Source organism: Siphateles boraxobius, unplaced genomic scaffold (assembly GCF_051911475.1).
Source record: "Siphateles boraxobius isolate OS27281-9 unplaced genomic scaffold, OSU_SipBor_1 3, whole genome shotgun sequence".
In the NCBI taxonomy this organism is placed as follows: domain Eukaryota; kingdom Metazoa; phylum Chordata; class Actinopteri; order Cypriniformes; family Leuciscidae; genus Siphateles; species Siphateles boraxobius.
In genome coordinates, this window is record NW_027508919.1 from 15,680,458 (window position 1) to 15,705,087 (window position 24,630).

The 24,630-nt window shown below is 37.4% G+C and overlaps 1 protein-coding gene across 1 annotated transcript; it reads left to right on the top strand.

Annotated features, from left to right (window-relative positions):
* Positions 1–49: 49 nt before the first annotated feature.
* On the top strand, positions 50–22,907 carry egf (epidermal growth factor). Its single transcript, XM_077247943.1, has 23 exons — positions 50–238; positions 389–570; positions 1,820–2,053; positions 2,175–2,380; positions 2,653–2,766; positions 2,905–3,027; positions 9,161–9,283; positions 9,459–9,584; positions 9,765–9,901; positions 10,557–10,705; positions 10,786–10,890; positions 11,124–11,347; positions 11,546–11,716; positions 12,770–12,913; positions 13,042–13,140; positions 13,286–13,402; positions 13,644–13,769; positions 17,462–17,584; positions 17,791–17,959; positions 18,288–18,452; positions 20,412–20,511; positions 20,612–20,714; positions 21,167–22,907. The coding sequence occupies exons 1-23, from the start codon at positions 86–88 to the stop codon at positions 21,328–21,330; spliced, it is 3,357 nt and encodes a 1,118-aa protein (XP_077104058.1). The 5' UTR covers positions 50–85; the 3' UTR covers positions 21,331–22,907.
* Positions 22,908–24,630: the final 1,723 nt, after the last annotated feature.

Consider the following 24,630-nt stretch of genomic DNA (forward strand, 5'->3'; position numbering starts at 1 on the left):
GATTAGGTTTTTCAGAGCTTTTCTTTGTGTCTTCAAAGATTCGGAGCCTTATCTGTTACTTGGCCTTGGAAAGGGCATCCAGAGGATGAACCTTGATGGTGGGGACCAGAGAAGGATCGTATCTAGGGTGGGAAGGTCTATCTTGTTGGACTTCCATTTAAGTGAGGGGACAATGTTTTGGGCTGACACACATGCAGGACAAATCAACAGGGCAGGACTGGATGGAACAGGCAGACAGGTACTACTGAAGACCTATTAATGTTAGTTTTATTTATTTATTAGATTTTTTTACATATACAGTATAAATATTGTAAATACAGTATTTTAATATTTAATGTCATCAGTGATTGTTTGGAGCCTGTTCCAAGCCTTTGGTTTATTCTTTCAGAAACTTCTCTCATCAGTGAAAAAAATCACTGGTCTCGCTGTGAACTGGATTGAAAACTCAGTCCTCTGGAGCAATGCAGATAAAGGAACGATACACAGAATGGACACAGATGGGAGCAATGAAAACACTGTCTTGAGAGACCTATCTCAGCCCAAAAGTGTTGTTGTTGATCCAAATGAGAGGTAAACATGATTATAATACAAAACTATACAATCGTTCATGGAAAGGAAAGAGGCAAGAATTTGAATAATGTACTCCTTTTAGGTTGATCTCTCCTGAAAATTAAAATGCACAATTATAGTGATATAAGTATTAAATGCATTTTTTATTTTTAAACAAATATTAAAAATATTTTATGTTATATTAAAAAAAAAACTACAAAAAAGAGCATAAACTTCAATGGCAAGAAAGTTGTTAGCATATTGAGACATAGCTTGTGGAGCAATAGGTCAGAACAGACCTTGTTACCCACAACAAGATTTTTTACATTTTTTCCTCTGTTCTCTCAGTAGTGTGCGTATTGACTCTCTGGGAGAGATGACTAAATCCTTTGTCATTTTCACAGTTCTTCTCAGGACTGTGTTGCTCAAATCCTAGTTTGCCTGCTAGCTATAAATGCTGGAGCTTTCAGACTCTCACATTCTTTCGAACATGACTGGCACATAGGTGCAGTTTTAACAGGGTCTCTCCAACAGCATTCTACAGCACACTGGCCTCACTTTTAAGTCGAAGGAGTAGTCTGAGGAGATAAACAAGTGTTAAATAAGCAATCATTTTATTTTCAATACAAATAAATCTACACTATTACATATACTGAATTGCAACTGGAAAAAAAAAAACTTTTCCAGTTTCCAAAATGAATTTGTATTGATGGAGATTGGGTCATCTAATTTATATATTTTAACTTAAAAACACTGTTTTTATAATATTTATTTGATATTTAATGTTATGTTTATATTAGGGTTGCACCGATATAAATGTCTGGTTGATAGGCCAATAATTATTTTCATGTCACAGCCAGTAACTGAAAATGGCTTGTATTAAATTCTATACTGTTTTTTCTAAATACATAAACACTAAAAACCAAAATGCTTTTTCAGTGATTTTGAGTGTGCATCGCAACATTATAATGTACAGTATGAAAAAGGATATTCATTTTGATATTTGTTAAAGATTATATTTAATAGTATTAAGTAATTTGGTTTCTTAAAGATTAACTTTGTGAGCGCGACGGCAATCTAAATCTAAGTCTAATAATAGAGGTGTGAATAGAAGTGTAACAATAATATCCAATATCCACTCATACAATCATTAAAAATGTATTCAGTCGATAAGTGGTATGGTAGAAGGTTGAAGGTTACAGAGATATGAGATGATCTATGTGAATAATGTTTAACGATGCTACACTTATATGTACAACTTTTTTTCCAGATATATTTTCTGGTTGTCCGATGGGGTGACTCCGAGTATCCAGCGTTCAGACATGACAGGTGGGAAGAAGGCGACAGTGCTGAAAGCTGCAGACACACTGTCACTGAAGGTTCTGGCTATAGACCACCGGGACAGGAGACTGTTCTGGGTTCAGCAAGGTCAAGAAGGGCACACTGCAATGGGCTCCTGCAACTATGATGGCTACATTATCAACGTATTTAATCAGCCCTTCAGGTAAAATTGAGATATCTTAATGTAAAGGTTAATAAAAACTAAAATCTTTCACATATTACACTATTATAATAAAGAAAGAAGTATTTTTACAGTGAAGATGTCCTCTCTGCTCTACCTCTAGACCACAGGCTCTGAGGATGACGATTTTCCTGGATTATGTGTACCTAATAGGCTTTAAGTCAAAAAGAATAACTCGAGTAAATAAGTACACAGGGGGCCGAGGGGAGAATGTCAATTCCAAAAGGATGCCGCACCCCCTTGCTGATCTCAAAGTGGTACATCCCATCAATCAGCCGGTGGTGGAAATTCCAACTCCATTCACTCCAGGTTGGTAATGAAAAGATTAAATTATTAATTGCTTTAATAAAATATGGTAAAGTATGCTGCAGTATGTGCATTCAAAATTGCTAAACAAAACTCATTGGAACAATTATTGTAATTATTTGTAACAATTATTTTATTATTCCAATTTTCCCACCCTTCTTTTTTTACGCTGGCGGGGAAAGAGTTACAATTTCTTATAATTATCTTAAAAATCACATAAAGAGCAACTTTATATTGATGGTCTGTGCATGGATATGCTGTTTGTTCTTGTGCAGGCTGCAATCGACACACAGGAGAGTGTGTGAAAGTGTGTTCTAGTCACAGTGACTCTGGTCTGTGCCGCTGCAGGGATGGTTTTTCCCTCAATAAACAAGGCAACTACTGTGAAGGTACAGCCTCCGTTTACTTTGTGAAACACAGTAACATCTTAGATATGTGATAGCATTAGTATAGAAATTCACAGCTTTCTTATTATTTTGTTCAAAATGTATTCGTCTAAAAAAAAAAAATCTCTCCTTCTCGTTTAGATATCAATGAATGCGCCCTGTGGAATCACGGGTGCTCATTGGGATGTGAGAATGTCCCGGGCTCTTACTTCTGCACATGCCCTAAGGGTTACCAGTTACTGCCCGATTTGAAGACCTGCCAAGGTAGGACTGGAGAATGGGGGATGGATTATGAAACACTAGCACTAGTAGCCTAGCATACCAATGAGCTGGAAGTAGGGGTGTATTAAAATGTCTCCACAATCTGCTTTTGAAGAAATATTGTATTGTGCTATTGTATATTCTATCAGTTGCAGTTCTGGCACCTCTGTCCCAACATACTGTAGGCCTACAATGCGCTGTACATTCACATCACATGTTAACGCAGAGGTTGAGTTACACACAAAGGGATACTGCAATTCCCAAAAGTTCATTATTTGCATATGCTTTAAAGCCTTTCCGGTTAAACATTTCATTCGTGTGCTGATGCACTTTTCTAACATGTGCTTTCCTGAGCGCATACACCCGAAGTGTACAGACACTTAAAGCCTGTCAAACAGCGCCTGGATACTGGACTAATTTATCTTTTGAATCTTATTTCACTAATACTGTCAATTACACACAAGCTTTGCATAACCAACAAAGTTGGTTATGTTGGTTAGACATAACCAACAAAGTTGGTTATGTCTAAAGTGAAAGCAAACAAGAAAATCGGGTGCGTGTCATATGCGTGTATACGGCCTTAAAGAGACAGTAGCCTATTAGTATGCTAAACATGCGGCCACTTAAGGGTTTTTTTTTCTTAAAGGGTTCACCCAAAAATGAAAATGATGTCCTTATTTACTCACTCTAATGTTGTTGCAAACCTGTATTAATTTCTAAAACAACACAAAACAAAGAGAAAATCACTCACTGTTGCCACAACACTCACTGCTTTTAGAACTTTAATAGTAGCTTTAATAAGTATTATTGCATAATTTATACCGTACAGTGAAGTCTATGTAGTGTTTTATTTTTATTACTGCTGTCAATCGATAAAAAAAAAAAAAATGTATTTCCGTGTCGGTGCCAGTGTCTGTGAATCTTGTCTAGTTTTGTTTGTGTAGCCGCTGTTGGTGCAGGTGTCCGTGCCGATGTCCGTGTGTCTTGTCTAGTTTTGTTTGTGTAGCCGCTATTGGTGCAGGTGTCCGTGCCGGTGTCCGTGCCGATGTCCGTGTGTCTTGTCTAGTTTTGTTCGTGTTTGTGCCAGTGTGTCCTTGCCGGTATCGGTGGATTCTTGAATGCTTCTGTTAAATAATCCTACTGTAAATAAAAAAATGAAGCACTGTTTATTTCATTTGTATATTATGTGTTGTGCACATGTAATGTGTATCTTTGTTCTTATCTTTTAATAACAAAGAAAATAATGACAAAGATTTTTATCTTCGTCACTTTGGCCTAAATGTCTGCCATTCTTTTTGATTTTATAATTTGTTACCGTGCAAGGCTTTGTTTTTAAAATAGGGAAATTACTTTGACTGTAATGCTCAGTCATTTGCAAAATAGTAAAACCAACATGAAAAAGAATCGTGATAAAATTGTGAATCGTGATTTTCCTGAAAAAAATTGTGATATGATATTTTTGCCATATTGCCCAACCCTAGCTGGTAGTCGTGGATCAGGGAGAAGGAGATTTATAAAAGGAAAAAGTGCTAGAAAGAGACAGAGAGCATCTCTAGACTTCATTGCTTATGCTCTAATTGTGCATTGAAGCATAGCCGGACAGCGCAGTGCCATAAGATAATGAGGTGACATCAGTAATAAGGAACATATTTAGTCAGCAGCTTTGCCTGGCTAAGCAGGTCAGGAGCAAAGCAACAGTGAGATTAACCCTCCATACAGTTCTCGCACCTGCGGACACTCATACACACATGCAATCAAGTTTGTTGTCATGTTTTCTGTCTGTCAGAATATTCAGAATTATTAGTGATGAGGAAATCACAATAAAAGAATATAGATGTTATAGAATTATAAAATAAATAATGGAATAGATTTTTACCTATTGTGAATAATTAATTTAGTATATTAAATACATTTAAGTTTTGAATGCAGATGTAAATTTATGCAAAAAAGGAGATTATTTCAAAGTCGGCATGAATAGTCTTTTCTTCCCTATTTTGACATATTGAGTGAAACAGCTGCTTGAACAAGAAAAAAATGTAGGTTGGGACTTGATTTTGTCCATCAGCAATTTATTGGATCATTGAATGGTTTTGGTTTGCTATTGCTGTGATGTCATGTAAAGTGGCAGGATGTCCCACCCTCTTTCAAGTAAACATATCATCAGAGAAAAGATGAGATGTCGCTGCAGGAGGGGGAGTTATTTTGATTAAAGATTATAAAGGCACATGAATTTATGTGCACAGATAAATCATTTATAATAAATACAGCAATATTGCATAAAAATATTAAAATCAGTTTTGATTTTAAGCTTAGTTTGAGAGTGAAATTGTCACATAATCTTCTTGTTAATTGTCTCAGACCATCAAATGCTTTCACTCACTCTGAGCAATGGACCCCTTTCGCACCATGACCTTTGTGGGTGGGATTATGGTCCTGACATCATAACAGGATTGGAGAGTGTCCAGATAAGAGGCTTGTTTCCCACCATATGGCTTCTTCAGAATCTATCATCAGCACTGGTGACAGTACCATTCCAGATAAAAATAGCTCCTTATTCTGTAGCTCTCTGGAGTCAAATCTGTAATTATATCTGTTTGAACTGCTGTCATTATGTAATGTAACTGAACAGGAGACACTGTTTTTATATGTATCCATTGTTAACCTGAATAAAAAAAAAATTCTAGACACTCTTAATTGATATCAGGACTGGTGTTTTGTAAACATAGGGTGATTGGATTTGGGATTATTAGGTGTCAGAATAAGGACTGCCTGATAGGCACAGTGCCACAAGATCTGTCGGTTCAGAGAGGTGTTCATGGAAACTTTGAGGTGAGAATTGATCATCTGAGGACAGGGATTTTGGAAATGAAAGATTGAGGCCATCAGCATTATCTTGTCATCCAGCAGGTCATTCCATTTCCTGCAATGACCATGCCATCCTATTACTGCTTGGCTGCACAATAATATGTGAAGTGACAATTAAATTGAAATGGCAGGGTTATAACAGTTGATATTGACCTTATTGTTCTGTTTGTAATTTTGTTATTTTGAAAATAACTTATTTTTTTATATCTGTTATAAATTAATTTTCTCTTAACTAATCAAAATCAAGTTGAAAGATAAACAGGATAATTTCAAGTAATGTTGTTTTTGTTAGTTTTTGTTTGTTTTGAATTTCATTCCTAATTTGCATTGTAGAATAATTTACAGTTTACAAAATCTGTGCATGTGACAATTCCCTGCATGTACATTATTCAAATGTAAAATATAATCTGATATTAAACCTTCAAATTCCAAATTATTACAAAATGTACTTTAAGGGGCAAGAAAATACATCACCTGTTTTAATATCTGTATTTTTTTGTATTATAAAATATATTTTAGAAAATATAAATGTAAAATGGCCTAAAATATATGTGGAAAAATACAGCATACAAATATGGTTAATTTGGTCATTTTTGTATATATATTGTATTCTTTTTTTTTGTAATATATTCACTCAACTTCGCTCTACACAACATCCGCTCACTGACAGACAAGGGACATCTCATCCAGGACTCATCTCCGATCGTAAGCTAGACTTTCTCTGTTTAACCGAGACATGGCAACAGCCCAACGACTTTTCTCAGCTGAATGAATTCACTCCTAGTGATAAATTATCGCGAGAAGTGGAAAGTCTCGCCGATATCCGTGCCTGTCTCTAGCTCGTTTGAATCTGCTGTCTGCAAGTTGTCTGGTCCCACCCCAACCATCATTGCTACTGTCTACCACCCTCCTAAACCAAATAGTGAATTTTTAAATGATTTTGCTGCTCTTCTCACTCACTTATCGTCTCTCTCACCAAACATAATCGTGCTGGGTGATTTTAATATCCACATGGACAATATCAATCTGCCTCTTACTAAAGACTTCACCTCCTGCTTGGAGAATTTTGGATGCCAGCAATATATCACTTTTCCCACACACTCCAGAGGACATACTCTGGACTTAATCTGCTGCTCTGGTGTCATCCCTTCTGACCTTACAGTTGTTGAACTCCCCATAACTGACCATTTTCTCCTCTCATTTACTGGGAAACTCCCTCTCTCCATCTCTAAAATACCACGCCTTATTTCATTCCGGAATATAAAGAATATCAATCCTGCCACTCTCACTTCAAGTATCCACTCCTTCTGCCTCCCTGACACTCACAATCTATCCACCCCCGATGATCTGGTCTCTCAGTACAACACTGGACTCCATAATATTTTTAATTCCCTTGCTCCGTTAAAAAACAAATCTGTTTCTTTTTCCATCTCCGCCCCTTGGTTCACCCCCGATCTTCGTCTCATGAAAGCCAAACGTCTGCAATTTGAACATCTTTATAGAAAAACTGGTCTCACTATTCACAAAGAAATGTACAATAACCACATCTTACTTTATAAGGACAAAAACATCCACCAGCACCTTGGATCTTTCCCTCACCTCAGCATCTCAGCCGACTTTCACCCATCCACACATTCATTCTCTTCCTTCCAGCTCCCCGTTATTTCAGAAATCACAGAACTCATCTGGAAATCCAAGCCTTCCACTTGTCAACTTGACCTCTTTCCCACACAGCTTCTTAAAGCCTGCCTTCCCTCCCTGATTCCCCTAATTTCTGCTATCATCCACTCCTCTCTCACCACTGGAACTGTCCCTACATCATTCAAAACTGCTGCCACTACCCCAATTTTGAAAAAAATTGGTGCCGATCCCTTCAACTTCAACAACTTCTGTCCTATATCCAATTTACCATTAATTTCCAAAATCCTTGATAAAACAGTTGCTTCCCAACTACATTTTCATCTATCCCGCAATAACCTGTATGAACAGTTCCAGGCCGGTTTCTGTCCACTTCATAGCACTGAAACAGCACTTATCAAAATCACAAATGACCTCCTTATGCCAGCTGATTCTGGACTCCATACAATCCTCATCCTCCTCGACTTGAGTGCAGGGTCTCCGTGATTTTGCCAAGTAAGACATGTTCCTAGATCAACATATTTTGGAACAACATTCCTGTCCCAAAATTTAGTCCTTACCCTATCCCTACCCCTAAACCTAAACCTACCCATAACTTTTCCCTAAAATCAGAGGGAAATGATAGGTGAATAACACTGATGTTAAAGCACCTTACCCTGGTTCTAAGCCTAAACTTGACATAAACTGTAAACTTATCCCTCAAATATTATTGGTGGATCTGAAAGTTGTTCCAGGATCAACAAAGATGTTGATCCAGGAACATGTGGTACTTGGTGAAATCACGTTCAGCCCGTTGGTCCTGGTTCACAACTTATCTCTCTGGCCGCACTCAGTTCATTCAATTTAATTCTTTTAAATCCAGTCCCTCTGCCATTACCTCAGGGGTCCTACTTTTCATCATTTATCTCCTTCCCCTGGGCAATATCTTCCGCAAATTTAACATTCAATTCCACTGTTATGCTGATGACACCCAGCTCTACCTCTTGACCCAACCATCGTCCACTCTCCTGCCCACCTCCCTTACTGACTGTATCTCGGAAATAAAAACCTGGTTTACCCAAAATTTTCTCAAATTAAACAGTAATAAAACTGAGGTTCTCCTCATTGGCACTAAATTCACTTTATCCAAATCCAACAGTTTTTCTCTCACTATTGATAACTCCTCCGTTTCACTCTCTCCCCAGGTTAGGAGTCTGGGTGCCATCCTTGACAGCACATTGTCCATCAGCCCCACATCAATAACATTACCCGGTCTGCCTACTTCCATCTACGAAAAATTAATCGCCCCCGCCCCTCCATAACTCCCAATGGGGAGCTGAGCATTTAGACGCGCTCTGGAACTCATTACCACCCCAACTCAGAAACATCGATTAATTCTCCCATTTCAAATTGCAACTCAAAACACATCTGTTTAAAACTGCCTATTTCACTTGATGTCAATAGCTCTGCCTCTTCCTGTTGTTTTTTAATGTTGTTCTATTTATTTCTGGTGCTTTTAAATGTCTTATGTATCTCTGTACGGTGTCCTTGAGCGCAGAGAAAGGCGCCTTTAAATAAAATGTATTATTATTATTATTGTTGTTGTAAATACAGAAAAAATGGCCTGCTTACCTTTCTCCCTGTGCATCTACAGAGGCTAAACCATGTGTGGAGAATGTTACAGCTTGTGATCATGCATGTGTACACACAGCAGAAGGAGATGTGTGTGTGTGTCCAGAGGGATCTGTGCTAAATTCTGATGGCCATTCATGCACAGGTGTGTGTGTGTGTGTGTGTGTGTGTGTGTGTGTGTGTGTGTGTGTGTGTGTGTGTGTGTGTGTGTGTGTGTGTGTGTGTGTGTGTGTTTTTTTCTCCAAATCAAAGTATGTTAAAAGCCTTATTTAATTACTGCAAATATGACTGTTTTCTTCACCATTGTCTGTGTGTTTCAGGCTGTTTGTCTGCAGATCGGGGGGGCTGCAGTCAGTTGTGTGTGACTTTATTTCCAGGCAGGTTGGTGTGTGAGTGCCAGCCTGGATACCAGCTACAGTCTGATGGTAAACACTGTGCTGCCACAGGCAAGTCCGACAAACTTTCTTTATATTCTACATTCTGCCAGGGTGCCTGTCTGTCTCCCACATTTTGTCTCCTAGAATTATTGGGTTAAGCATGTAGTTAATCAGTATTTAAGTGTATTTGCTTCCAGTGACCTAAAACGTCTGGAATCTTCTGGAATCTATTTCCTTTTTTTCGAGCAGGACCTCCAACGTACCTGTTGTTTGCCAATGTAGTGGATATAAGACAGATTACCACAAATGGCAAAAGGAGCAGAAAACTACTGGAGGAACTGAGAGGCTCTATCATTGCTGTGGATTATGATCCAGTGCAGAAAAGGGTAAAATATCACACAAACACAGCCACACACATGGCTAAAAAAAGCATGCTGTGAGAGTTTATTGATGGCCACTGCAGTGATTATGTGTTTACAACTGCCCTCTAGTGGGCATAAGATGTAAATGTCATATGATGTAAGAAAACAGGAATAAAATTCAGGGGCTCCTGTTGGGACTGTTTACAATACTGTATTTTACTGAAATCTAGTGGCCACAGAGTATAAGTGCAAGAGGATACACTTTTTCCCTTTCATTCATGTAGGCTACACATTTTGCACAGTACATAGATTCAGGGCCTTTTTTTGGCCCATTCAAAATGTCAAAATTTTGAATAAAAAATAAATCCACAAATAATTAAATAAATCCACAAAATATTCAAAGGAGGGAGAATCCTGAAAAAAAAAATACAAAATACTGTTTTGTTTTTTACTATATGTGCTAAATGTAGGCCTACTGTTGAAAATAGTGGTTGCCAATAGAATAAAGTTATTGGGATTAACCTTATTGTTTTCAACTAAATCAGAACATATTTATTTATTTACTTATTTATTTAAAATAATTTTCCTTTCAATATGTCCTTGAAATCATTGAAATTATAACCAAATAATGATAATGTCTCATATGGAAGTAGTCACTTGGGTTTGTTTGTTTGTTTAGGTGTATTTTGCAGATAAAGGCCTGAAGCGTATTGAAAGGGCTTCACTGGATGGAGGCTTCAGAGAGATGCTTTTCTCCACTGGACTCGACTCACCCGAGGGTCTGGCTGTGGACTGGGTCCATCGCAAGCTATACTGGACTGATAGAGGGTGGGCTACAGATGAATACAGACACACTTCCTTAACAACTTACTTATTTGCTCAACTGACTTTAACATTCTGCATTTCAGATTATCCTCTATTTCCCGCAGCAGTTTAAATGGCCTTGACAGGGAGATTTTTATAGAGAAAGACATCCAAAAACCCAGAGGCATTGCCCTACATCCTCAGGCGGAGTAAGACTTTTGAAACCGCATGTTTCTTCTTTGCGATTTGCCTAAATTATATAAACTTAAAATTGTACAGTGGCCACAGTTATTTTATTCTGAATATCTTTTATCTTGGAAGAGTTAAAAAAAAAATCAGTATTTTAATCACCCTCATGTTATTCCAAGCAGCACTTTTCTTAAACATTAAAATGGATCTTGACTCGTAATCATACATGAACTTCTTGTCTTTGTGTCTGGAGGAAGGTATATTGGACAGACATGGGTAGTCGTCCTGCAGTGGAGCGGTCAGGTTTGAACAGAGACATGCGTGAAGTTGTGGTCAACACCGGTCTGGTGTCTCCTAGTGGACTAGCTGTGGATCACGGCTCCCAGCGTCTGTACTGGTGTGACCTGAGCAGAGGTGTGATTGAGTCTGCCAAGCTGGACGGGTCTAATCGCCATATACTAAGCGAAAACCAAGTAGGTGAGGCTTCTCTGCCAAATGCACGCACACACTTTCAGTACACAAGCAAATACTGAATGTATACATGATGGAAGTAGGCACAAACTTATGTTGCAAATCTGCTTTTTTGCTGGTTTATGACAAAAAAAAAACACCTATAGGCAATTTTTTTTTCTATGTGTAATATGTTTTCTGTTGATTATTTTTGCTTTGGCTCAGGTCGTCCATTTGACGTTGCAGTATTTGAGAATGTGCTCTGGGTCAGTGACTGTGAGGGTCACCTACTTTACCGGCTAGACATGAGAAGAACTGGACGAAACCTTGAACATGTCCATGATGACTCTATCCAACCAGCTTCTCTGGTTATTGTCCACCCTCTTGCCAAACCGGGTACAGATGATGTGTCCTATTATGAGCATATTTTTAACCTTTTTTTTTTAATAACGTGCATAAGGAAATGGAGGTTGTCATTCTTTAGTGTGTAACTAAAGAGGGAAACAGGTTGGACTGGATCATTCCTTTCATACATTAACTCCATAATGTTGTAAAAATAAATATGCCTTTGTCTATGAAAGTACACACTCTTTCAAAAATTTGGGATCATTAAGATGTTAATACGTTTTTGAATGAAGTCTTTTGTACTCACCAATACTGCATTTATTTGATACAGTAAAACCGTAATATTGTGAAATATTATTCGTTTGAAATATTTTAAAATATAACTCATTCCTATGATTTTCAGCATGAATAGAAATACAAATGTAAATGTCTTTAATGTCACTTTTGATCAATTTAATGCACGTTTGCTGTATTTAATTTTTTATAACTGACCCCAAACTTTTGAACGGTAGTTTATTTTTGAAAAAGGGTACACCAAATATGTGAAAATATGAAATTTGCTCTGGTGAATGAAATAAACTTCATTAATAATAAACGTAATTATTTACACAATAATAAAATATTTCTCTTAATTCTTTTTAACATGATAAATTGACAGTTCAACTCAAACCAATGAACTGACCAAAGACATCCGCTCAAACCAATGTAGTCAAGTCAAGTCACCTTTATTTATATAGCGCTTTTACAATACAAATTGTTTCAAAGCAGCTTTACAGAGATAACAGGAAAGTAAAGTTGTAATAGTATTGTTAAATTCAAAATTAAATGTTAAATGTCCCCAACTAAGCAAGCCAAAAGCCAATGGCGAATGAAGGCGGAAAAAAGGCGACAGTGGCAAGGAACCAAAACTCCATCAGGTGACAGAATGGAGAAAAAAAACCAAGGTTCTCCCAAGAACCTAGTATCAATGTAGTGATATTATTTAAAATTCCACTGAATTTGCACTAATTGTGATAAAGTGAACTACTATAATTTCCATCTTATACATCTTTTAATTCCATCTTTGACTCAACAGATTGTGAACTGCATGTTTATTTCTCCTAGGAGCAGATGTTTGTCTTCATGAAAACGGAGGATGTGCCCAAGTGTGTGAGAGCAGACTGGGATTGGCTCACTGCTCATGTCACTCAAAGCATGTTCTTTCAGCTGATGGAAAAGACTGTCTGGCGATTAATACATCATTCACTGGTCAGTGTGATGATAATTGAGTTAAAATACAAATAATAAAAAAAGATTCATATATAATTGCATTAAACCATCAAAGCAATTTGAAAAGTAACTGTTTGAATAAAACAGAGCTGTATTATTCCACATAGAATCAGATGATGGTGAATCAAGTGATCGTCTGAGAAATAAAACGCTGAATGATGAGAGCACACCACTGGCCATGCTTTACACAGAGAAGATGATTTCGGGTAGAACAATATTCACAACAATTTCATTCATCATAGACCAGATATGTATTAATCATTTTTATTATTCAAATGTTTGTGGTTGCTGAATACTGTGATTGACTAATTTGTAATAATTGAACTTGAGAATGATGTTCATTTAATTTAGACCAGGATGACTGCTACTCTCTCAGATGTGATGTGAACGCTCAGTGTGTGCTGCAGGAGGGCAGAGCCATGTGTCAGTGTGTGAGAGGTTTCACCGGAGATGGGGAACTGTGTGTGGGTAAGTGTGTGTAAGTCTGTGTGTTTGCACAACATGTCAGATGATTTTGATTTTGTATAGACTGAAGCAGCAGGTTTGTGATGTATGTGTGAAACTGAATTTGAGTGTAGGTGTATTGATGTTTATTTGGGTGCCGTGTGCACTTGTTATTGGATGTATTGATCAGTCTTTATGTAAATATAGGTTTGTTTAGATGAGCACATACAGTATTGACAATATGTGATTGTGTGTGTTTGTATAGACATTGATGAATGCAAAGCAGGCCTGGTAGATTGTAGTATTTCTGAGGCTGAGTGTATGAACACAGCAGGTGGATATTTCTGCCAATGCAAGATTGGATTCAGTGGAGATGGTCACCACTGTATGGGTACGACCACACACACACACACACACACACACACAGACACAGACACAGCACACACACACACACACACACACACACACACACACACACACACACACACACACACACACACACACACACACACACACACACACACACACACACACACACACACACACAGACACAGCACACACACACACACACACACACACACACACACACACACACTTTTGTGTATTTGTGGCTTGTTACTGTCTTTTGAATCATTCACTCAACTGATTAATTTCAGAAACATTGATTCATACAGTAACATCACTACGGAAATTCATTCTGCATGCTAAGCATGTAGTAGTGGCAATATTGTGACAAAAAATTTAAGTTATTCAATTTCAACTTGTTTACTGAACTGTTGTATAAAGGCAACATTAGCATTGGTCTGAATATCAGCTATATGACTATACATTTGTGTGATACTACCGTTCAAAAGTTTAGAGTCAAATGTTTCTATTTTTAAATGTTTCTATTTCTATTTCTGTTTTATTTTTTGTTCTTTTGAAATTTATTTTCATCAAAGAATCATGAAAAATGAATAATAATAAGAAATGTTTCTTTATCACCAAATCAGCATATTAGAATGATTTCTGAAGGATCATGTGACACTGATGACTGGAGCAATGATGCTGAAAATTCATATTAGCAATCACAGAAATAAATGAAAAACTGTGATTAAAATAGAAAAATGTTTTTTAAACTGTAATGATATTTTACTGTATTTTTGATTAAATAAATGCAGCTTTGGTGAGCATAAGAGACTTTTCAAAAATACGTACTGACCTGAAACTTTTGAACAGTAGTGTGTCTGTGTGTGTGTGTGTGCGCCTGCGTGCGTGCGTGCGTGCATTTGTACAGTATACAGGTCCTTCTCAAAAAATTACCATATTGTGATAAAGTTCATTATTTTCCATAATGTAATGATAAAAATTAAACTTTCATATATTTTAGATTCATTGCACACCAACTGAAATATTTCAGGTCTTTTATTGTTTTAATACTGATGATTTTGGCATACAGCTCATGAAAACCCAAAATTCCTGTCTCAAAAAATTAGCATATCATGAAAAGGGTCTCTAAACGAGCTATTAACCTAATCATCTGAATCAACTAATTAACTCTAAACACCTGCAAAAGATTCCTGAGGCTTTTAAAAACTCCCAGCCTGTTTCATTACTCAAAACTGCAATCATGGGTAAGACTGCCGACCTGACTGCTGCCCAGAAGGCCATCATTGACACCCTCAAGCAAGAGAGTAAGACAAAGAAAGAAATTTCTGAACAAATAGGCTGTTCCCAGAGTGCTGTATCAAGGCACCTCAGTGGGAAGTCTGTGGGAAGGAAAAAGTGTGGCAAAAAACGCTGCACAACGAAAAGAGGTGACCGGACCCTGAGGAAGATTGTGGAGAAGGACCGACTCCAGACCTTGGGGGACCTGCGGAAGCAGTGGACTGAGTCTGGAGTAGAAACATCCAGAGCCACCGTGCACAGGCGTGTGCAGAAATGGGCTACAGGTGACGCATTCCCCAGGTCAAGCCACTTTTGAACCAGGAACAGCGGCAGAAGCGCCTGACCTGGGCTACAGAGAAGCAGCACTGGACTGTTGCTCAGTGGTCCAAAGTACTTTTTTCGGATGAAAGCAAATTTTGCATGTCATTCGGAAATCAAGGTGCCAGAGTCTGGAGGAAGACTGGGGAGAAGGAAATGCCAAAATGCCTGAAGTCCAGTGTCAAGTACCCACAGTCAGCTGCTGGTGTTGGTCCAATGTGTTTTATCAAGGGCAGGGTCAATGCAGCTAGCTATCAGGAGATTTTGGAGCACTTCATGCTTCCATCTGCTTAAAAGCTTTATGGAGATGAAGATTTCATTTTTCAGCACGACCTGGCACCTGCTCACAGTGCCAAAACCACTGGTAAATGGTTTACTGACCATGGTATTACTGTGCTCAATTGGCCTGCCAACTCTCCTGACCTGAACCCCATAGAGAATCTGTGGGATATTGTGAAGAGAAAGTTGAGAGACGCAAGACCCAACACTCTGGATGAGCTTAAGGCCGCTATCGAAGCATCCTGGGCCTCAATAACACCTCAGCAGTGCCACAGGCTGATCGCCTCCATGCCACGCCGCATTGAAGCAGTCATTTCTGCAAAAGGATTCCCGACCAAGTATTGAGTGCATAACTGAACATAATTATTTGAAGGTTGACTTTTTTTGTATTAAAAACACTTCTTTTATTGGTCGGATGAAATATGCTATTTTTTTTTAGATAGAAATTTTGGGTTTTCATGAGCTGTATGCCAAAATCATCAGTATTAAAACAACAAAAGACCTGAAATTAGTGCTGTCAAACGATTAAAATATTTAATCGCGATTAATCGCATTAATGTCATAGTTAACTCGCGATTAATCGCATTTAATCGCACATTTTTATCTATTCTAAATGTCTCTTGATTTCTTTTTGTCCCATTATTTTTTCTCATTTTAATGCTCTTATCAACATGGAAAAGTGGATCGGCTTGCTTTGTGCAAATGTTTTTTATTGAAAACAACATTGGCATATATTGTGTTCAATTTCACACTAAAACATTCTTACTTGGAACAAATAATCTCTCACACAATGTAACACTGTCCATCAATAAAAGGGTGAAAGAAATACTGACGAGGTCCTGATATTGACGAGGGGGCGGAGAATTCGCATCAGCTGTGTGTGTGTGTGTGTGTGTGTGTGTGTGTGTGTGTGTGTGTGTGTGTGTTTGGCCATCATCAAGTGGTATTTCAGACTGGACGTGCTGCGATGATGATAGCTCAGTTCACAACGACAAAACACACAGATCACTTTGGTCTCGTCAATGGAACCATTTGGCAACTTTTAAAAAGTAAACGTTCCATTCAGAATCTTATTGGCATCCATTTCGGTGTCTCGCGCTCGTCATCCACTCAAAACTGGACGTTTTGAACGTTCCTATAACATTCAGAAATAACGTTTTTATAACTTAATGGGAACGTTATGAAAACGTTCTTATAACCTAAAATTGTTAGCTGGGGAAGAGGAGAGATTCGCGATTGCACTGAACACGTTTTAAGTGCAGGCACATATTGTCTGAGCGAGCCCATAGAAAATTCTAACAAGAGCAGCGTGTATCTGAGAGCGCGCGACTCGAGCAGAGAGATTCGTGCTCGGCACATTATATTCCACGCGCGAGCAGAGAGATTCGCGCTCGCGCATCCGGCTCGCAAGCCCAAACAAGTGTGTGCGGCGTGCCTGTTGTTTTGTTTCCGGTCTAGCTAGATCCGCTTGCGCTTTCAAAACGTCCATGCCGCGTCCTATTGCAAAAGCATGTGAAAAAAAAACTACAAAGTTTGCTAGGCCAAAAAGACCGTTAATCGCGCGATAAAAAAATTAACGCCGTTAAAATGGGTTTGCGTTAACGCCGTTAATAACGCGTTTAACTGACAGCCCTACCTGAAATATTTCAGTTGGTGTGCAATGAATCTAAAATATATGAAAGTTTAATTTTTATCATTACATTATGGAAAATAATGAACTTTATCACAAAATGCTAATTTTTTGAGAAGGACCTGTATATATAGGCCTACATACATACATACATACAAATACATTACATATTTTTCCTAATTACAGAGATGTTTATGTGTATTTTACAGATATAGATGAGTGCAGATTAGATATGCACGACTGCGATGTAAACGCAGAGTGTTTGAATGCAGTAGGAAAATATCAGTGTAGATGCCGATCTGGGTTCACAGGCACTGGATTCAGTTGTCAGGGTAAGATTCATCTTCTGAATGTTTAAACTGAAACAGTACCTTCTCAGCTTCATGTAGTATGTGCCATTATGGCTTGATACCATGAGCAGTTATTTGATAGGACCTGCTAAGCTGAGTTTGTGCAAAAGAGTAATGTACTGACATTTAGTAGAAATGTATGATGCAACATAATAGTGACCTCATTTTCATGCTCTGTTTCCTTGCAGAGGAGTTTAAGGGCGCCTCCTCTTGGCCGAGTACAGGCAGTCCATTTGATGTCACATCGCCATGGCAACACAATAATGTTGTGCAGAGCTGTCCTTCCACTCACGACTCGTACTGTCTGTATGACGGAGTGTGCTTCTATTTCCCTGAGATGGAGACTTATGCCTGCAAGCAAGTGTTTGATTATATACTGTAGCTTTTGTCATGCAGAAACTTTAACCTGATTTTTTTATATTCTCATTATCCATTTATATATTTCCTTTAAGATTAAAAGCTAAGCTGATTTTTAAAATGTGGTTAATAATCAGTAGATGGCAGTCTTGTCCTAAAAATCATCATCTTTTATTTTTTATTTTTACATTTTCCCTTGACGAAAAGGACACACTTTAAGCATATCCCATAGACCATTTTATTCCGTTATTCTGTTCTGTATGTCCACTGACTGAAATAATGAATATTGCATTTAATAATGATCTGTATGTGTGTGTGTGTGCTGCAGCTGTGTGTTAGGTTACATGGGGGAGCGCTGTCAGTTCAGTGATCTTGAATGGTGGGAGTTGCATCAGGCTGAAGAAGAGAAGAGGAGGAATATGACTATAGCAATGTGTATTGTGCTCTTCATCACCCTTCTGTCCATCGCTGCCAGCATCTCTTACTGCTATGGGTGAGAGGCACGGCTTGCAGGGGGGTCAGAGATGCACGTTAATAGCACACTTATTAATTTGGATTTTCAAAGAATAAATAATCTAAATTATTAATGTTTTGGGGGGAAATAATAATATCTTATATAATATCTTAATATCTAATAATATCTTCACTACATGACCACAACACAGGTATGTGGACACCAACTAGAGGTCATTCGGAATTGCTTTTTGCTAGCACCACGAATGTAATTAAATATAAATGTAATTAATACAACTTTTGAAGTAGAATTATTATTTTTTTAACTAGAAATGCAAAGTTGATCAAGACTCAAAAAATAATAGCATTGTCGGATTTCAGGTTGTTACCTTAAATTTCTAAGTACAATCAACTTGGATGTTTAAGTAATTTAAACTGACTTAAAAAAAATTTTGAATCCTGTATAACTTATCAAAAAGTTGAACAGTGCAATGTAATCACATATGTTGTCATATCTTATTGATCATACATTTTTTTTTACAGTGTAGATAGATAAAATCATTTAAGATGAACAAGAAACTTAATTTCCAGAAAAACATCGTCTGTGTTACATTTCTTTGAATTGCAATTCAGTAAATTCCTCATCCTGTCATATGCATTCAAATTTGATGTTCTCATCAGTTCAAATTAAAGGGACTAGTTATTCAATTCTGACTGTGCACAAGCCTAATGTATTATGGTCAAGAAAAATGAAAAATATAAAATTGAAAAATCTACAAAAACCAAAGCATCTGCCACATTTCAATCTTAATGCCTTCGATTTGTAGTGGATTCAAGGGACAAGATGAAAATAGAGACTGTGATAAAAATGGCTTGAAAACAGCCTTTTCCATTTCATCAAAAACCTGTAATGGTTCGATTGGTGCTGGTCTGGGTTCATTTCCCTGCTTTATCGGGTGAACAGCGTGTAAAAGTGGCATTAAATTGTTTATTAGGAGAGGAGGCTGGAGCTAAAGCCAATGAAACATTTAAAGATGTTTTCATCCCCTTGAGCATGTGTCTAACACACACACACACACACACACACACACACACACACACACACACACACACACACACACACACACACACACACACACACACACACACACACACACACACACACACACACACACACACACACACATCAAAACAGCTGGGTGATATTTTCCTCGCCCTGGCTTAGTATCTAATTCTCAATGCCTGTGTTTAGGGGGTTTAGTGACATTGAGCCGTGGTCTGGTGTTTTCTAAAGCAGCATACTTATGTCGGGTTCCTCTGGCCCCTTGCACTTCAATGCAGAGTTGCACTTTTTCAATTACATGCTTGGTTTAGCTTGTACTACAGCAATTACACATCAAAATAGGTCATTCCTATGCCCCTAAATGGACCCAGTGATCTATAACCTTATTTAAAAGCTACATGGGTGGCAATTTTTCTCTCTATAATTGTGTTCTTCACTTGGTTACTCGTGTTTCCATTTTATTTTTCTTCCATTTTTCTATCTATATCAACTTTGCACACTTGAACTCTCTCACATACATACACACAAAAACGACACTGGTTTGGTTTATCCCTAAGCCCATTATTGCCCCAGGTGCAGGGGTGAGACACATATCAAATTCACATGCTTGTAATAATGCTACTTATTATACCTTCACGTCTCACTGCAGGTCTCCATATTTCATTCTCACTCAACAGGATCCAGAGATTGGTTTTGCCCTCGGTGTCAGTTAGCAGGGTGCCAATCCATGAACAGAAAAAAAAATCCTCACCTCAGACTACTATTTACATAGATATTAGGGTTATGTGGCTATAATACATTTCATAGGAGCCAGTTCAATGAATTTGACATTTAGCCTTTCAGAAACAAGCAAACAAAAGAAATGTATTCAGAGTTAATTGAATCTACAGACTTCATAACTAAAGCAGACAATGTCAATATTTTGCTGTTTGTCAGGTCTAAAAGACATTTTGGAACATGTCCCTCAGAGGAGGTTGTGGGTGACATAAGCATAAGTGAGGACAGTTTCACTGAGACGACAACAGCCACTCCACAGGTAAGATGCTTGTACCTAATGTCAGTTTTTGATTTTTCAGTGAGCGACTTCTTTGCTTTTATTAGACAGTATTGTAGATTTACACATTGTGTGTATGTAGGTCTATGTGGTTTTGGACACCTCTACCTGCGGTGATGAAAAGGTACTTCACGTTGTAGGGTGTCCCAGAACAACAATATGCCCTGCTTGCTCTTCAGATGCCGGTAAGAATAATCCCCTTTCCTATATTCTCCCATTAATTACCGCCATTTGTTTTAGTTGTTTTAGACGTAATATTTTACATATATATATATATATATATATATATAACCACATGACTAATTTAATGTGAAAAATGTGTCCTGATATCATAACAGAAAACAAAAATTAAGATTTTTGACATCAGGAAAGTTGCTGCTTTTTTTTACTTTATGCCCCCAAAATGATCAAACAAAAATGTTGTTTTAATTCAGAAATTATAGAGGTCTATTTAACTCATATGTATGAATTGCATTTAGAATGTAATTTTGAATAAATTAATAGATTCAGACAAAAACATCTGTCATGTCATTGACCCACCTGCTTTCTCTGAGTTCTTATATATATATATATATATATATATATATATATATATATATATATATATATATATATATACTTTTTTTTTTGGAACTAGGAGACAGTTTTGCTTCAGAAGAGACTGAGAAGCTACAGAGGGACGGCTGTGGTCTGGATATTGCCAACTGCTCTGTATCCTGCGATGTGCACAAATTGCTGGTTACAGAGAAGACCACAGATTATCTCATCTCCTTAGAAGACCCTCAGGGTTCACCCCAGTGATTCACCACAAAAAGTCTTCATTGGAGGATGACCCATTAACTGCTAATGTCAATATGTTCAATGTTCAAAGTCACTATCATTCAATGTTACAGTACAGCCAAGTGTGGGAGTGCGTTCAAAATTAGGTCGTTGAACAAGTTTCCACATTTCAGATTTCATAAGTGAAACTTTACTCCTGGTCAGATATAAAAACAACAGTCATGCTGACTCTCAGCTGATCCACGTCTATACCTATAGGAATGTGACGCCTATCACAGCATATAAGGTCAATTTAGTATTATCAGCAGCTTGATGGTGTTGCTCAGGAGGTAATTACATTCCTACATCACCCATCCTCTACAGTCCTGATATTCCTCTTCAAATCAGATAGTTATATTGCGTTGTCACATTCAATTATTGTCATTAAGAACATTAATGATATCTGCAATACATATGTTGATTATGTTCTGTTTACTCTAAGAGTGCTTTCACTGCACTTCATGGTCTTATCCATGCTAGGCTGCATGGAGTTCTTACCAGAACTTAACAGAACCATACCACCAATCCAAACTGTATGTTAATTATTAATCATCATTGACGATAGTGACCCTGACAGAAAGGTGTCACTATCTGGTCACTTTGAAGTAAGGAGATGAGCCATGCATCTGTAAAAACAGTGCATATCCCTCGAATTGTTTTATGCAAAATATAAGAGCTATTGTGATGTGTTGAGGTCATCTAAATGTCCTGTTTGTGTGATTTTGAAGGTTGCTGGTTGCCGTCACGGTCGAGACACTGAATCCAAAACCCTTTCACGAAAAGTGACAAGTTGTATTGCATACTAGCTCTAAATAGGAAAGATGCCTTTTTTGTGATATGCTATATTGAACTTTGTATTATAGTTATGAAATCTTGTTTCATTGTTTTAATAATGTAGCATAGTTGGTTTGAGCTGGTGAAGAGGAAAATAAGAGACACATCCTGCTTTGTGAGCAGAAAATAACATGTACTTAGCCTATTTTGCTTCAGGTGATATCGAATAATATTGCAGTGGCATACCCGGACCTGCTAACATCAGCATTGGTTTCACAAATAGATTACTATATAAAACACATATATGATGAACCCACAATAATAATAAAAAAATCTCAGGTATCAAAACATTATTAAACAGATAAGACAATGTTTGGTATCAAAAAGATGATATTTAAGTGAATAAATGATGCATAAATTGTGGAAGAGCAGGAAGTTTAGAAGGACAGAATCCTTTCCGCCTCAGTCAAATGTCTCTCAAGTCATGGGAAAATAAAAACATTATTCTGTCAGCAAATTATATGTATATCCATATAACTTTCAGACAATGTATCCTGGGATTATAAGGTTTTAACCCACATGCTGTTTTGAGCCAAAACAAAGACATTGAAGGACAATTTAATAAATTAGACCAGAAAGTACAACATCCAACCTAATGCCTTTTGTTCTCACTCCATTTGTATCATCTTTATTTTTTTTTATTGTTATTGATTTTATGTTGTATAGACATATTTATAACCAAACTGTAAGATATAGACATGTAAACATCCCTAAATAAAACAAAAGAATGAGAAGCTGGCCCAAGCCTTATTTGGACTAAATTGAAAAAAAAAAAAAAATGCTGTTTGTGTGAACTTACTCCCATATCATACATCGTCAAGGGTTACACTTTTGGTGTTAAAGCAACACCAAGGAACTTTTCCTCTGCGGTCGCCCTACAGGTTGGAAGCGGAATTGTCCATTACGGCTGTCGTAAATAATTTAGCCTACCGCAGCCTACTGTCGCACGCGCACGCACATGCTCTCTGTTTATCCAGCACGGCTTTGGAATCAACAATGGCCACAGACAAGGTAGAGTATGATGCATGATTTTATGAAAGACATCACAAACGAAGAAAAACTATGTATGGCGTAAAGCAGTCGATTTTGTAGTTGTTTTTGTGCTCCGGTTACTACCCGAAACCCGAAGTTACATAGTGCCAGTAAAAGCGATACAGACCACGTCAGGCTATGGCAGACGTGTCATTCAACCTATAAGTCGATGTACCATTACAAGGGTCTTGGAAATATTTATGAAGGTTGAAAAACTACGTAGTGTTACTTTAAGTCGACTTGCGTAGGCAGTCTGCCAGAAGCTATTTAGTCGATAGAGTTTTTAATACGGATATTTTTCTTTATTCATCTATTGTCTGCCTACTTGTGATGATTTCTTCTATTGGCTGCAGCTACTGTATTGGTGTAATTGATCAGTGTATGTCTTTTTTCAGGTAATAAAGATCTATGAAACAAATGGTCATGAGATGAGTTTGAACACAGCATTTGAATTGAAAGTTCTTTTCTTGTTCTATTTCCATAGAAAGTATATTATAAATACACTGGTACAGACTATTACTTCAGGAACCACAAACTCACAGTGAAGAATGTCTTGTATATTTAAAAAAAAAAAAGTACAATAACATTTATTTATTTTGTAGACATTGTATCCAATGCCACATACAAATGAAAATAAGCAGAAGCAATTACAGGAAGAACACAATACAAGTAGCACTATACTAATGTTCTACAGCAGAAGTATAGGTGGAGATAAATAAGCAATCTGACCTCTTGACTAAGGTCATCTATCTTTTCACTAGCCTTTTGTTTGGAGGGAAGAACAACCCACACACTTAGGTCACTCTCTCTCTCTTTTAATCTCTTTTTCTTGCTGTCACTTTTCCACATATCTATTGATTTTCAGAGAGGGTCTACTTATCTATATATTGCTCTCTGATATGATGAACACTGGAACCCTGTTGCACTCCAAACTGGGGGGAATGAAGCTTGTAATAGAGATGAAATTGAACCTACGTCAATTTCTCTGATAATACATCTCCCAAAAGCCAAGAGACTCCAAAATGAGTGGACTTGTTTTCTTTAACCTCTCAGCAATTTACCATCTAAATGTTTCAATGGTCTCAACCCACCAACGACCATTTTGGGGTCATATTTGTGTCAATGTATTTTTTTGTAAAGTCAGTATTTTTAAGTGAATAATCATAGTTTAATTTTATAACTCTACAGTGGAGCCAAAGGAGAATCTTTTGGCTCATTCTATAATTGGGGGCACACTTCACACCAACACACAATTATAAAAACAATATGCTTTCTCAATAAACTGTTATTATATGTAATGTATTCATTAAACTTTATCATCAGTATACAAGTAACAATTTCAGAGGGTGTGTGTGTGTGTGGGAGGGTGGGGGGGGGGGGGGTATTCATACCCAATCTTTGTGAGATATTGTATGC

Bases quoted from the DNA above. Each gene is read 5' to 3' on its own strand.
- egf (XM_077247943.1), top strand. From the start codon at position 86: ATGAACCTTGATGGTGGGGACCAGAGAAGGATCGTATCTAGGGTGGGA. The intron at 571-1,819 runs GTAAACATGATT...CTTTTTTTCCAG, and splicing joins GTTGTTGATCCAAATGAGAG to ATATATTTTCTGGTTGTCCG. The intron at 17,585-17,790 runs GTAAGATTCATC...GTTTCCTTGCAG, and splicing joins CACTGGATTCAGTTGTCAGG to AGGAGTTTAAGGGCGCCTCC.